The sequence below is a fragment of the Artibeus jamaicensis genome, unplaced genomic scaffold (assembly GCF_021234435.1).
Source record: "Artibeus jamaicensis isolate MK-2021 breed Jamaican fruit bat unplaced genomic scaffold, CSHL_Jam_final scaffold_369, whole genome shotgun sequence".
Taxonomy (NCBI): domain Eukaryota; kingdom Metazoa; phylum Chordata; class Mammalia; order Chiroptera; family Phyllostomidae; genus Artibeus; species Artibeus jamaicensis.
Window position 1 is genome coordinate 44,489,361 of NW_026522042.1, and position 13,056 is coordinate 44,502,416.

General features: G+C 38.5%; 1 protein-coding gene across 2 annotated transcripts in view; it reads left to right on the forward strand.

Annotated features, from left to right (window-relative positions):
• The first annotated feature begins 5,952 nt into the window (after positions 1 to 5,952).
• Positions 5,953 to 13,056, forward strand: part of FCHO2 (FCH and mu domain containing endocytic adaptor 2) — a 125,398-nt gene continuing 118,294 nt past the window's right edge. The window contains exon 1 of one of the 2 annotated variants that reach the window (XM_053657232.1): positions 5,953 to 6,119. In XM_053657232.1, coding sequence (XP_053513207.1) covers positions 6,087 to 6,119 — 33 coding nt within the window. In that variant the 5' untranslated portion in view covers positions 5,953 to 6,086. The remainder of the gene's footprint in view (positions 6,120 to 13,056) is intronic. The other variant, XM_053657231.1, reaches the window with a different exon arrangement.

Genomic DNA, 13,056 nt, shown 5'->3' on the forward strand with positions numbered 1-13,056 from the left:
ATATATTAAGCCCCCCTCACCCCTGTCCCTTCTGTCCCCTTCTCTCTGGCAACCACCACATTGCTGTCTACGTCCACAAGGGACTGGTTTTTAACACAAAGACCAGATGTCCTGTTTAGGGTGGGATAGCCTTAGATTTTGATGAGAATCTTAGTTTTTGGATAGTTATATTTCTAGCTTGTTTTAGAACTGACAGAGAGGAATGAAAAGACTTTTTTACAACAATAACGTAACTAAATTAGCTTGAAATTTTTATGGGATCCTTATTAGTTAGCATTCATATCCACTTATAACGCCTGGCTTACAGAGGCAGTAACCAAGGAAGGGACTTCTTTATGAAAGACATGGCGACTGATGAACACCAGACCATGAGTTTAAAAAAAAAACAAAAAAAAACCCACAACATAAATACGAGCTCTGGGTAGATGAGTCTAATTTTCACCCTTGACCCTCATTTTCTTTTGACCTGTTCTCTTGCTGGAGGCCTCACATACCTTCCTTTGTAACGTTTTCTTCATGCCTTTGTTAATGGTCCTTTAACACTGTTAATGTTTACCACAAGTTAGCAGTAGTTTACCAATTACTAGTTGTGTGACCTTGGCAATTTATTTAATCTCCTGGAGCACATTTTCTCATCTGTAAAAATTGTGATAATAATAGTAGTGACCTCATTGGACTGATGTGAGAACTCAATGAGATAATACACAGAAGGAGTTTTACCATGTGGAACTAAAATAACACATGCAATTATAGTTATTTTTTCCAATTAATTGATCATCCCAGGGAGGCAGCTGGTCCTATAACTAGCACTGAGTTTCAGAAATTGCTCTTGACTCCATGTCACCTCATATACTCCCAAATCACTGTACTAACAGAAGAAACTCCCAGTGAATCCTGGGTAATTTCCTGTAAAAAAAAAAAAAAGAAAGAAAAGAAAAGAAAGAGAGAAATAGAGAGAGAGAGGGAGGGAGGGAGGAAGGGAGGGAGGGATGGAGGGTGAGAGGAAGAAAAGAAAGACAGGAGGAAGAAAAGTGGGGTTGCTGATTGGCTTCCTAGTCAGGGCACATTCCTGGGTTGCAGGCCAGGTCCCCAGTAGGGGGCGCATGAGAGGCAATCACACATTGATGGCTCTCCCTCTCTTTCTCCCTCCCTCTCCCTCTCTCTAAAAATTAACAAATAAAATCTTTTTTAAAAAAGGAAAGAACACAAACTGATTCTTTGAAGTTGGGGTTATCCTTCAGATCAGTGATTCATTCACTTTTTTCATTTAATAAATGTTTATTGGTCACTAACTGTATGCCAGGTATTTTTGTAGGCACATTATTTTGTAATTACCATGTCTATTGTCTTCTTCATAATGGGTCTCTATTAGAGTTTTAATTTCTTAAGAGCAGAGACAGTTTTTTCATTGCATTAAGGGGTCAATAGTTGCCTCTTGCCTGAATAAATGAAAAAGAGGAAAGTTTCTTAAAACTTAATGAAAGTCTTAAGAAAGATTTGGCTCAATTACATTTACATTCAAACAAAAACAAAAACCAGTTGCTCTTTAAATCTCACTATGTTATTAAATTAATTTTAAATGTTTATAATTGTCATAACTTCACTACCCTAACATATATGCATTTTTCCATGTTTTAAATTTTTTTCACTATTTACCTGCATATTTTTACATATTTGTATTTTTAATGTATTTCCATGTCATCCTCTGCCTTTCCACTTAATATTAATGGCAAACGTTTTTGTATGTTTTTACATTATCATCATCTTTATGACTTTCTGTAATTTGGTAATTTCTCTTTTCTTATTTTTGAGATCCCTCTTGGGTTCCCTGTGGTCACTAACAATGTAACCCCCCTGAACATATGTAGGTGTTTTTGCGCTTCTTCCATGGCCAGAAAGGTAAGAGAGCCACTGGTAAAGTGCATCACATTCTGGAGGAAGAAATGATGCCACACCAGGGAACACACATACAATCAATCCCAGGTGCACTCAGGGAGAAGAAAGGTGCACCTAGTGAGCTGCTCTGAACTGAGAAGAGTGTGTGGAGGGTGGTATTTAGCTTCATTCTGCAGTTTAATTTGTTCCTATCTCCTTGCCTGCCTGTATACACCTGAAAAACTTCTGCTTTTCGTTCTCTTTTGCATACAGCTTTTGTTTTCAATGTGCTGCTATTGAGTAGGGAAAAACAAGAGAACAACAGACTTCAGGGATCTGACTATTTCTCTTCCGCCTTTCAATGGAGCTCAGCTCTATTGCCACTTGTTATTTTCAAGTGTGAGATGAGTACAGGGAAGGACTACTGTGTGTGACACAGGATGCTTCCTCCACTAATTGAAAAAATTAGTGGAGAAAGGAGAGGTTTATAATAGCTTTTCTTCTGCCATGCTCATCCTGGAAACAAGTAGGAGCTATATTAGCAAAATTATATTTAAAAAATTCAAAATTATATTGAAAGAAATTTTTTTAAGTTTTACTTTTTGCCTACTCTTCTGGAATAGAACTAATTTCGAATGAAGCAATGAGGAAATGACCTTTGTAACTAAATGTTCATTAATGTGCTGTGAGCTAAACCCAGGATTGCAAATGGAAGATCAAACTAAGGAATGAAAAGAGGGAAGTCTTCTGGGTGCCTTCCCCTCAAATCTTGGACAGAGGCAATGTTTTGTAAAATAGAGAATTTAGATTTAGATTATTTTTAAAGAGATTTTATTTATTTACTTTTTTTAAAAAAAGGAAGGGAGGGAGAAAAACAATAATGTGTGAGAGATACCTGGATTGGTTGCCTCTTGCATTCCCCCAAATGGGGACGTGGCCCACAACCCAGGTATGTGCCCTGACTGGGAATCGAACCAGCAACCTTTCAGTTTATGGGCTGGCATTCAGTCCACTGAGCCACACCAGCCAGGGCTGATTTAGATTATTTTGTGTTAATTTATTTTCTCTTAGTTGCTACCACTTATCAAGTTATATTTCAGCAGTCCGGGTATGATTTAAGCTATAACATGCATGCTTGGGCCACAGTTTAATAGAGACCAACAGCATCCTCTGGAAGCCAACATGTTGATGGCAGGTATAATTAGAGAGAGATCCTAAGAGGAAGATGAATCTGATGGTGGATGCACCCGAAATTTGAAAACTAAATTGTTTTAGGGGTCCCTTCCAATAGATCTGCCAAATCTTGAACATTATTATTTTGGTTTTATTTTATTTTTATTACAAAAGGCAGCTTATTCTTTCTAAAGTATACTCAAGCCCAAAAGAACTCTTTTGAAAATATTTAAAGTCATGTGAGGAAATTAAGTCAAGTAGAACTTAAATAATGACTTTTATTATAGGTTCTAAGATCTAGCAACAATTAATAAATAGTATGAGTAAAATCAGCATGAATTTATTACATATCCAAAGTCTCATACACCTGGAATTTCTATAATAGGCTCAGTCATTCATCCATTCTTTCACTGAACATTTACTAAATGACTATTCAGTGCAGTAGTACAGGCAGTATTATAGGCAGTGAGTGGAAGGAACATTGCCATTATCTATGTCAGTTTTTAATAATTTCAGAATCTGTTTGGATAAGCAAGGGTAATTGTGTGTCACATAAATACTTCAAGGCATATGAATGAGCCACCCACTTAGGACCTTATGTATATTTTGCTAGAGTATATGTGCATCCCTGAAAACCTCACTTGAGAGGACAGAAGGTGGCTGATACTACTCACATTCTTCTACTACGACATCCTGCCTGAAATTTAGTAAACTCAATCACCATTTACTATAAAGTCCCACAATTTAAATACCAGGCAATTATAGCATATGGTGTTTTGACCCTAATAAACCTTGTAAATAACCAAAATACACAGGATATTTATCTTTGTGGCAGGACTCCAGGTAATATTTGTAAGATCGGAGGTAAGAATACAAGTGGAGGCCAGTGTACCATGTGCAACTGCTTGAGTACGTACTATGGTACATTGTCAGTGTTGGTAGCACAAATAGGAACACCAAGAGAAGGAAAATTTGCCCTTGGCACCATTTTGTTATGCAAAACAATACTTTTCAAGAATTTATTGCATGCAAGCTGAGAGAAAGGATTCTGTAAATTAACTAACTATTCGTCATTTTTTTTAAACCTAAGCTCTTCTGCTTTTCAAATTCTGCCTGAACTTCACAGCAGCTTATTTCTGAAATGGGCAGCTCTGTTACCCAGAGATTGTCACTGCACATGGAATCCAGTTTTTGTTTTAAAGACATAGGGCAAGAGATACAGTTTTCCCCTGGGGCCAAACAATGTCCGTCGTGAGACAGGGTATTTATGACTGTAGGCCAGTGTTCCATATTAGAGTAGGTGTGGCAGAGGCATTTATATATTTTTAAAATAAGTTATTGTGTGCATTTGTGATAGGCAAGGTCTCTGAAAGCATGGGGTCCAGGAAAGAGGCATTTCCTGCCCAGCTGTAAGAGTGTGAGTGCTTTGTGATACTGGGAATTTAATGCCAATCATATTTGTGTGGAGATCTAGATGGTTGTATTTTTTTCCAGAATTTTCCAGCATCATAAAAGATAGTACTAGACTAATGGGTTAGAGAATGGTAACATATTTCTAAGTATGACTTTCCCCAAAACTAGGTGCTAATGACAATATTATGAAGACTTTCTACAGGAAAGAAATAGCAAACTTCTATACAAAAAGAGAATAGTACAGTGAACCACAACATTTCCATTACCTAGCTTCAACAATGGACACTTCATGGTCAGTCTTGTTCCATGTGTACTCCTATTCATCTCCTGACCCTCAATGAATTTTTAAGAAAATTCTACATGTCTTATCATTATATCCTATATGTATATCTAAAAGATATTCATAAAAAGATATGACAATACTATTACCCAACTAGTCCCAATTCAACACTTTCCAGTTTCATCCATGTAAAAGGCACCACGTGGCTTTATTTTACTTTTAAGGATGTAAATAAATTTCAGTGAAGAAACAGTGTTGTTTGTTATGCCTGAAGTCACAAGATCTGGGGAGGTGTGACGTGTAGTTAAAGCTACACTAAATCTGTTTGAGGGCTTGGCATCAAGAGCTGCCGACCTGGTGACAGTGAACTTGAGACCTCTGTACAAAAGCTGAGTTCTTTTCACTTAACTTTTGGGAATGCAAGGCATGGGAAGGGGATTTAGTTTTTCTGTTATGCTGAGGCATGTTCAAACTTGTTTCCTTTTCCAAAATGTTAAAGTTGCTAAGAGAACCATGGACTTACACGAACAAGAGACTGAAGAGACTAAAAAAAAAAAAAAAAAAAACAACCCATGCCTGAGTCAGGGAAATTTGTTCGTTTCGGATCTTGTTCCTGCTGTCAGCCATCCTGGTTAGTTTGCGCCAGGCGTGCTAGAGGTCATGGACTTGGTGCCTGAGTCTCGCGCCGCTCCAGTGGCAATCTGGCGACACTGGGCGTTTCCCTCCTTTTCCGGCCTCGGAAAGTTTTCTTTTGGTTCTTAGTGCCCTGTCAAGGAAAAGCACCCTATTGACCAAAGGTTTCTCAGAATCTCCTCCAAGTGGCTAGCGGCCAAGTTTCCCCTATCCCAACTTGCCCAGCCTCAGGATCCATTTGGATCCTGGAAGGCACGGGAAGGGAGTCTAGTGAGAAGAAACTGAGCTGGCAGCCAAGCTACGGGCTCAACTGCCGCTAGCTGGCCCCTCTCTTAGCTCAGTCCCTGGTCCGGTACCAGTCACACCACAGAGGGTGCGGATAGTCGTCCCGATGACTCCTCAGGGTTCCGGTTCTCCACCATTCCCAAGAGAAGACTCAATCTACCTCCACTCGCGCTAGGGAGAGAAAAAAAGGCCGGCCACTAAAACCCGGGAATGAGACCTCGGGCGCATGCGCGCACCAGACGGCTTTAAGTGTTTGTCCCGTCCCAGCAGCCGCTAGGTGGCGCATGCGCCCTGGAGGGTACGGGCTGGACTCTGGGAAGAAGGCGGTGGCGGTGAAAGGCGGGGGCGCAGTGGGGGCCGGGCCGGTGTTTACACAGCGGCGGACGGACGCGGACGCAGAACCCGGCGCGGCGGCGGCGGCGGCACGATGGTCATGGCGCATTTCGTCGAGAGTTTTTGGGTAAGAGGAGGATATTAGAAATTGTGTGGGTTTCGGAGTCCAAGGCTTTCTGCGCTTGGGACCGTAGCGGCAGCGGCTCAGCGGACAGGGTGAGCGTCCTCGGACCGCCGCCTGCTGTGTTCCGCCTGGATAAAGCCTGGGGGGCGAGGAGTCGGCGGCCGTCCGGACTCGCGGGCTCGCAGCCCTTGCGGGGAACGGGAGCTGGCAGCGTGGCCCCTCAACCCGCGGCGGGGAGACTGAGGACTGGCCGCGCTGGGACAAAGCGCGAATGGGGCGGGAGACGGGATCCGGCCCCGGAGGCTCCGGGCGCCGGGCGTGCTCGGCAGCTGGGACGCCCACGACGGGCCGCGGCGCGGCCGCCCCCAGCTGTGCGCTGTCGGAGAGCGCGGGCCCCAGCCAGGTGGAGGGGGCTCGACTCGCTCCCGCGCCAGCCCACCATCTGAGCCCTTTTGCCCCCCACCATTTTCACACTGAATTCCGTGCTGAGGCCGGATCGGCATTTCCTCTCGGCTTCGCAGTTCGGCTCGTTGGTCTGCGCCCAGGACTTTGCCTCTGGGCCTGTTCACAAAGCGAATAAAAGTTGAATTTAATGTAACTGGATTCTTGGGGCTTAAGTGCACTGAGATTTCCCCTTGTCCCTGTGTTCCTTCCCCTTCCTCATTCTTTCCACACCCCTCCTCTGAACTCATTATTAGTATTAGGTTCTTTGAGAATGACTTCTCACTCTCCCTGTGGTGTTTTGCTGTAGTTATTGTTTATTGTCATGGGAAGTACAGTTCAGCCATGTACAGGAAAGTAATATGTTTATTCAGGTATCTTGGATGAATCTCATTTTATGCCCGGACAGTTTCAAGTACTACAATTCCATTTTAAGGTTTAGAAATATTTAAAGGAGTAATCTTTCAGTGCATAGGATTGTGCCTTAAATTCTTATTTCTAAGTGTCTCAGGCATGAACTTGTAGTAATCAAATCAGTTCATAGTTATTTGTCTTTATGTTCCTTGTTTTCCACAAGCAACATAAATACATTAGGTTTTCTTTAAAAAAAAAACAGCTTTATTGAGGTACAATACTCCCATTTAAGTGTACAATTCAAGGATTATTTCGTATGTTCACAGAGTTGTTCAGACATACACACAGTCAATTTTAGAACAGTTTTAGCACCTCAGAAAAGGATTATCTATTAGCAGTTACTCCCCATTTCCCTCCTGCCTCAGCCCTAGGCAACTCATCTGTAGATTTCTGCCTCCGTAGATTTGTCTCTTCTGAACATATCAAATAAATGGGATCATGTATATGATCCTTTGTGACTGGTTTCTTTCACTTAGCGTGTTTCCAGTGTTCATGATGTAACATGCTTGTATCGGTACTTAATTCAGTTTTATGACTAAACATTCCATTGTGTGTATATATGTGTGTGTGTGTATATGTACATGTATACACACATTTTATTTATCCATTACTAGTGATGGACATTTACTGGTTTTCACTTTTTGGCTATTATGAATAATGCTATGATCATTTTTGTACAGGTTTTTGTGGGCACATGTTTTCATTTCTTTTGGGAATGGAGTTGCTGGGTCATATGATAATTCTATGTTTAACATTTCAAGGAACTACCAAACTTTTTCAGAATGACAGAACCATTTTACAATTCCACTCTCAGTGTCTGAGGATTCCAGTTTTTCCACATGCAGGACAGCACTTCTTCTCTTTTTTTTTTTTTTTTAAGATTTTATTTTTTTTAGAGAGAGAGGGGAAGGTAAGGAGAAAGAGTGGGAGAGAAACATTCATGTAAGAGAGAAATGTCATTCATTCGCCCCTTGTTCACGCCTGGACCCTGGATGAACCTGCAGTCCAGGCATGTGCCCTGACCAGAATTGAACGGGCAACCCTCTGCTTTGCAGAACAGTGCCCAACCAACTGAGCCACACTGGTATACGGTGGATGGGTATGAAGTAGGATCTCATTGTGGTTTTCATTTGCATTTCTGTGGTAGCTAATGATGTTGAACATCTTTTCATGTGTTTATTGCCCACGTATGTATTTTCTTTGGGAAAATGTCTGTTTAGATTCATTGCCCATTTTTAGATTGGTTTGTCTTCTTACTGAGTTTTAAGAGTTCTTTTTATATTCTGGGTACATGTCTCATCAGATACATGACTTTGTAAACATTTCTGTCATTCTGTGAGTTATCTTTTTTCACTTTCTTGTGTACTTTGAAGCACAAATGTTTTTAATTTTGATGAAGTCTCATTGAAGCCCTATTTATCTGATTTTTCTCTTACGCTTTTGTTATTTATCTAAGAAGTCTTTCCTAGACCAGCATCACCAAGGTTTTTTGGCGGGGAGGATTTTTATAAGAGTTTATTTTAGCCAAACCGACAACATATGCTGAGGAGCAAGATCTCATATGCTTCCCAGGGTCTCAAAGATTTACTTCTATTGTTTTCTTCTGTTGGTTTTATAGCTTTAGCTCTTAGATTTAGGCATGTGATCCATTTGAAGTTAATTTTTGTGTGTGGGGGAAGAAGAGATAAAAGTTCATTCTTTTGCATGTGAAAAGTCCCAGCACCATTTGTTGAAAAGGGTCTTCTTTCTTCATTTGAATAGTCTTGGTATCCTTGCTGAAAATCAGTTGACCATAGCTGTATGGGTTTATTTCCATTGTTTATCCTTATGCTGCTACCACATTGTTTTGATTACTGTAGTTTTGTGGTAAGTTTGGGATCAGGAGTATGAGTCCTCTGATTTCATTATTTTTTCTGAAGGTTATTTTGGCTATTCTGGGTCCCTTGCATTCCACATGAATTTTTGGTTTAGCCTATCAGACTTTAGGTTTTACAATGTCAACTTAACAAAACTTTTATTTTATTTTATTTAAAGATTTTATTCATTTATTTTTAGAGAGAGGGGAAGAGAGGGAGAAAGAGAGGAAGAGAAATAATGTTGCCTCTTGAGTGCTCTCTACGGGTCAACCTGGCCCGCAACCCAGGCACTAAGTGCCCTAAACTAAGAATGGAACCAGCGACCCTTTGGGTCCCAGGCCTGCACTCAGTCCACCAAGCCACATCAGCCAGGGCTATACAACTTTAAAAATAATCAATTAAAATGACATGCTTAAAATGTTTTGCTTATTTTTAAAATATATATTTAAATTTTTTATTTATTGATTTGAGAGAGAGACAGACATGATTTTGTTATTCCACTTATGTATTCATTGGCTGTTTCTTGTATGTTCTCTGACTGGGGATCGAACCCTCAACCTTGATGTATTGCATAACACTAACCGACTGAGCTACACAGCTAGGGCTGTTTTGCATACTTTTTGATGCATGAATGTGTTTTAGAAGTTTAATTTAGTAGTATTTTTAAAGTTATCTTTTGTTTTCTGTTAGCTGAGCTTTGAGAACATAGCTGAGCCTCGTGTGATATTTTTGGCCATTATGAATAATGCTTCTATAAACATTTTTGTACAAGTTTTGTGTATGTTCTTTTTTTTAGGCCCTTTTAATAGAGGAATAAATTTGGCTATCTGAAATCTGCAGTGAATCCCAAATCTAATTAGTTTCAGGCTTTGCCTTCACTTCACTATTGAATACAAATAGTTAAAATAGACTGCATTTTATTTTACTTCCAAGACTGGTGTTGGGGCCGAAAGCTCTAATTAATTAGAGTTTTAAAAGCTCTGGAGGAGAATTAAATGAACTAGGGAAGTCTAGGAACCAAATAACATCTGAGAATTTGATAGTTGTCTGTTTAAAACAACTTAAAAATTTTCATATCTTGGGATCACTTACAAAATAATTTCTTAAAATAGACAACTTACAACTAATTTTTTCTCCTTGAATGTTTAAAGTGGCACTGACAGAACAAAATAAAACTTGCCAGAGTGAGATAATGGGAACCTTTAAAGTTTTAGGTTTATAACCAAACATCCTATTAATTGTTTTTCCTCCTACATGTAAAAAGACAAACCTTTTGTTGTGGCATTTTATTAGAGGAAAATTTAAAGCATTCAAACTCTCTTCAAGCTTTTTTTAAAGCAGTACATCCTGCCTTTTTCTTTAAAATATAATTTTTTAACTCAAACCGTATGTTATGTTACAGATTTTACTTATATAATATTAAGGAAAGAAGAATTAATGTACTCAATATTTGCACTTCCTAAATGACAGGTGTTTTGTTGCTGATAAGTCAGTTTTTGCCACGAAGGATAAGCACCATTGGTAATCAAGCTGAAAATGTTTTTCTTTTGTATTAAAATTGGACTACAAAAATCTTTTTTTATTTATTGATTTGAGAGAGAGGTGTGGGGGAAGAGAGAGATTTGTTGCTCCACACATTTAAGCATTCATTGGTTGATTCTTGTATACGTCATGACTGAGATCGAACCCATAACCATGGTGTATCAGGACAATGGCAGGACATCAAAAATCTTAATAGCAGACACTACACCATTGCCTTTAATATGTAAAAACAGCTGTTGGCTCATCAGAAGATATATAACTTTAAAAAGATATCAACAATTATTACAATGAGGAAGCGTGTGTGCTGCCCCATTCTCCTAAGAGTCAAGCACTAGTTAGTAATACTTTTTAGAGTCTCTATGTTATCATTGCATCATAACTATTAAAATAGCTTTATGTTTTGTATAAGTTCAGGTTATTAAATTCAGGAGTTAAATTTTTTTTAAGGAATGGATTTCAGAGGTGATAATTATTGAAGGGGGAGAATAAGAACACAACATGCTTGAATAAATAGCTTAGAGTTCTCATTTTGAGGCATTTTTCAAAAGACACCAAGTATTTTTTAGCATACATCACATTGTGATAAACTGACATTTTTAGTTAGGTAACTTTCCAAAGATTATCTCTAGTCAGCATATCAAGAATGAACAACAGTTATCTTAGGAATTTTTGTCCTGAAGTTTTTCCTTATTTCTTTCCTTATTTCTTTTACTGATTAACCAGTGCAACAGTCTTATTCCATTTGTTTGCTGATTTCACTGTTTTTGTCATACTTAAGTTTTAAGTAAAATTGGAACACTTGGTTATATATCCCAAATTTCATCTGTGATTATACAGATAAACTGAGAGGTTTTTTAAAAACCTGGAATTGCTATTAATAGGACATTGAACACAAAACATTATTATATTTTTGTTTGATTATTTAATATAAGTTTAGTGTCTTAGATGAGACTAATAACCACATGCACACACACACACATTCTTTGGGGTTATTTAATAATATGATAATTTAAAAATATATGTCTTTAGAAAATTAGTACTGACTATAGAAAACAAGAATATAGACTTTCTATTACTTGAAATTTCTGGATATTGTAGTTTGGGGGTATCTGCTTAGGATATGATCCCACCAAAAGATATACTAAAATTTTAAAAGTACATGTGTATGTATATTTAAATATATACATTAGTTAACAGATTCATGACATTTACATGATTCAGTATTCAAAAGGTGCAAAAGGGAATAAATACAGTATAAAATCTCCTTTTTCTCCAACCATCAAGATCTCCCCAGAGGTGATCACTTTTTCAGTTATGAGTTTCTCATGTAGACTTCCAGAGATAACCTATGTGTATATATAAGCAAATAACATCCAGTACATTAAAATGTATTATTGTATAACTGTTAGCCAGTTAGCCATGCCCAAATTGTTTTCATCTTTAACAGGCTATGAAAATGCAAACTAGATTCATCTAACTAGGTTTAAGTAGACTTGACAGGTAGACATTATAAAATTGTAGTACTTTAGAAGGCACTACATTTTGTTGTTAGGCCCTTAGATTTTTTTGGTGGGGGTTGGGGTGGAGGAAAGATTGTTTTGTATTTTTGCCTTAATCTAGAAGGAATTGGAAAGTGAAAAATTGATACTGATCTAGTCTATATAAATTCAGTTTAGTGAAAGATTTTAGAACATTTATTTATTTATTTAAAAGATTTTATTTATTTATCTTTAGGGGGGAAGGGAAGGAGATAGGGAGAGGAATATCAATGTATGGTTGCCTCTTGTGTGTCCCCTGCTGGGAACTGGCCTGCAACCCAGGCATGTGTCCTGACTGGGAATCTAACCTCAATCCTTTGGTTCACAGGCCTGTGCTCAATCCACTGAGCTACACAGCCAGGGCTAGCTAGAACATTGATTTAGAAAGAATAAAAATATGCTGTCTGGTTATTTTTTAGCCCCACACAGTAAATCCTAAGTGCTCTTATCCTTTCAGAACAAATTATTTAGACGAATGCATGGGAGAACAGGTATACTTTGTATTATCCTGCATATTTGGCTAGCGTAAGACCTTTGGAAGTAGGGTTTGTTTGGTTTTTTTTTTGAGTCATGGGGTATCTTTGGAGACTATCCATCCTGATTTCATAATTCTAGAACAATTAATCTTAAGAAATCCATATAGAAATATAGGGTCATACAGACTTGGAAAGGGAAGTAGGGCTTGGCTTTCAATTTACCTAGTGTGGAAAAATTAAGGAATATTAGAGTTAGAAGAACTTTAATAATAATTGGGTCCACAGAAGTTATCATAAATTGGTCAGAAGTGGAGAGAAACAAAAACGGCACAACAGCAACTGAGATGTATAGTTATGTCTGTTGATGAAGATGCTAGAGAGTGTTGCTGGAATGACCAGAGTTTGAGAGGATTAAATTGGGAAATGATTAGTGAACTGTGTGATGACGATAAGGCACATAATTCCATCAGTTCCATTAGGCATATACAATTCCTTGATGGATTGCAGAAGTAAAAGTTATGGAAGATATTGAGTAGCATGTTTGGTTGACTAGGGAAAAGATAGGAAAGCACAATTAAGTAAAGCTAGTTGGTTGAGCTGGGGCCTTAAAACTAACAGTGTTAGTTTCTGGTTGGGTGAAATAACAGCCAGTGAAGATGGTTTCCCCTTTTAA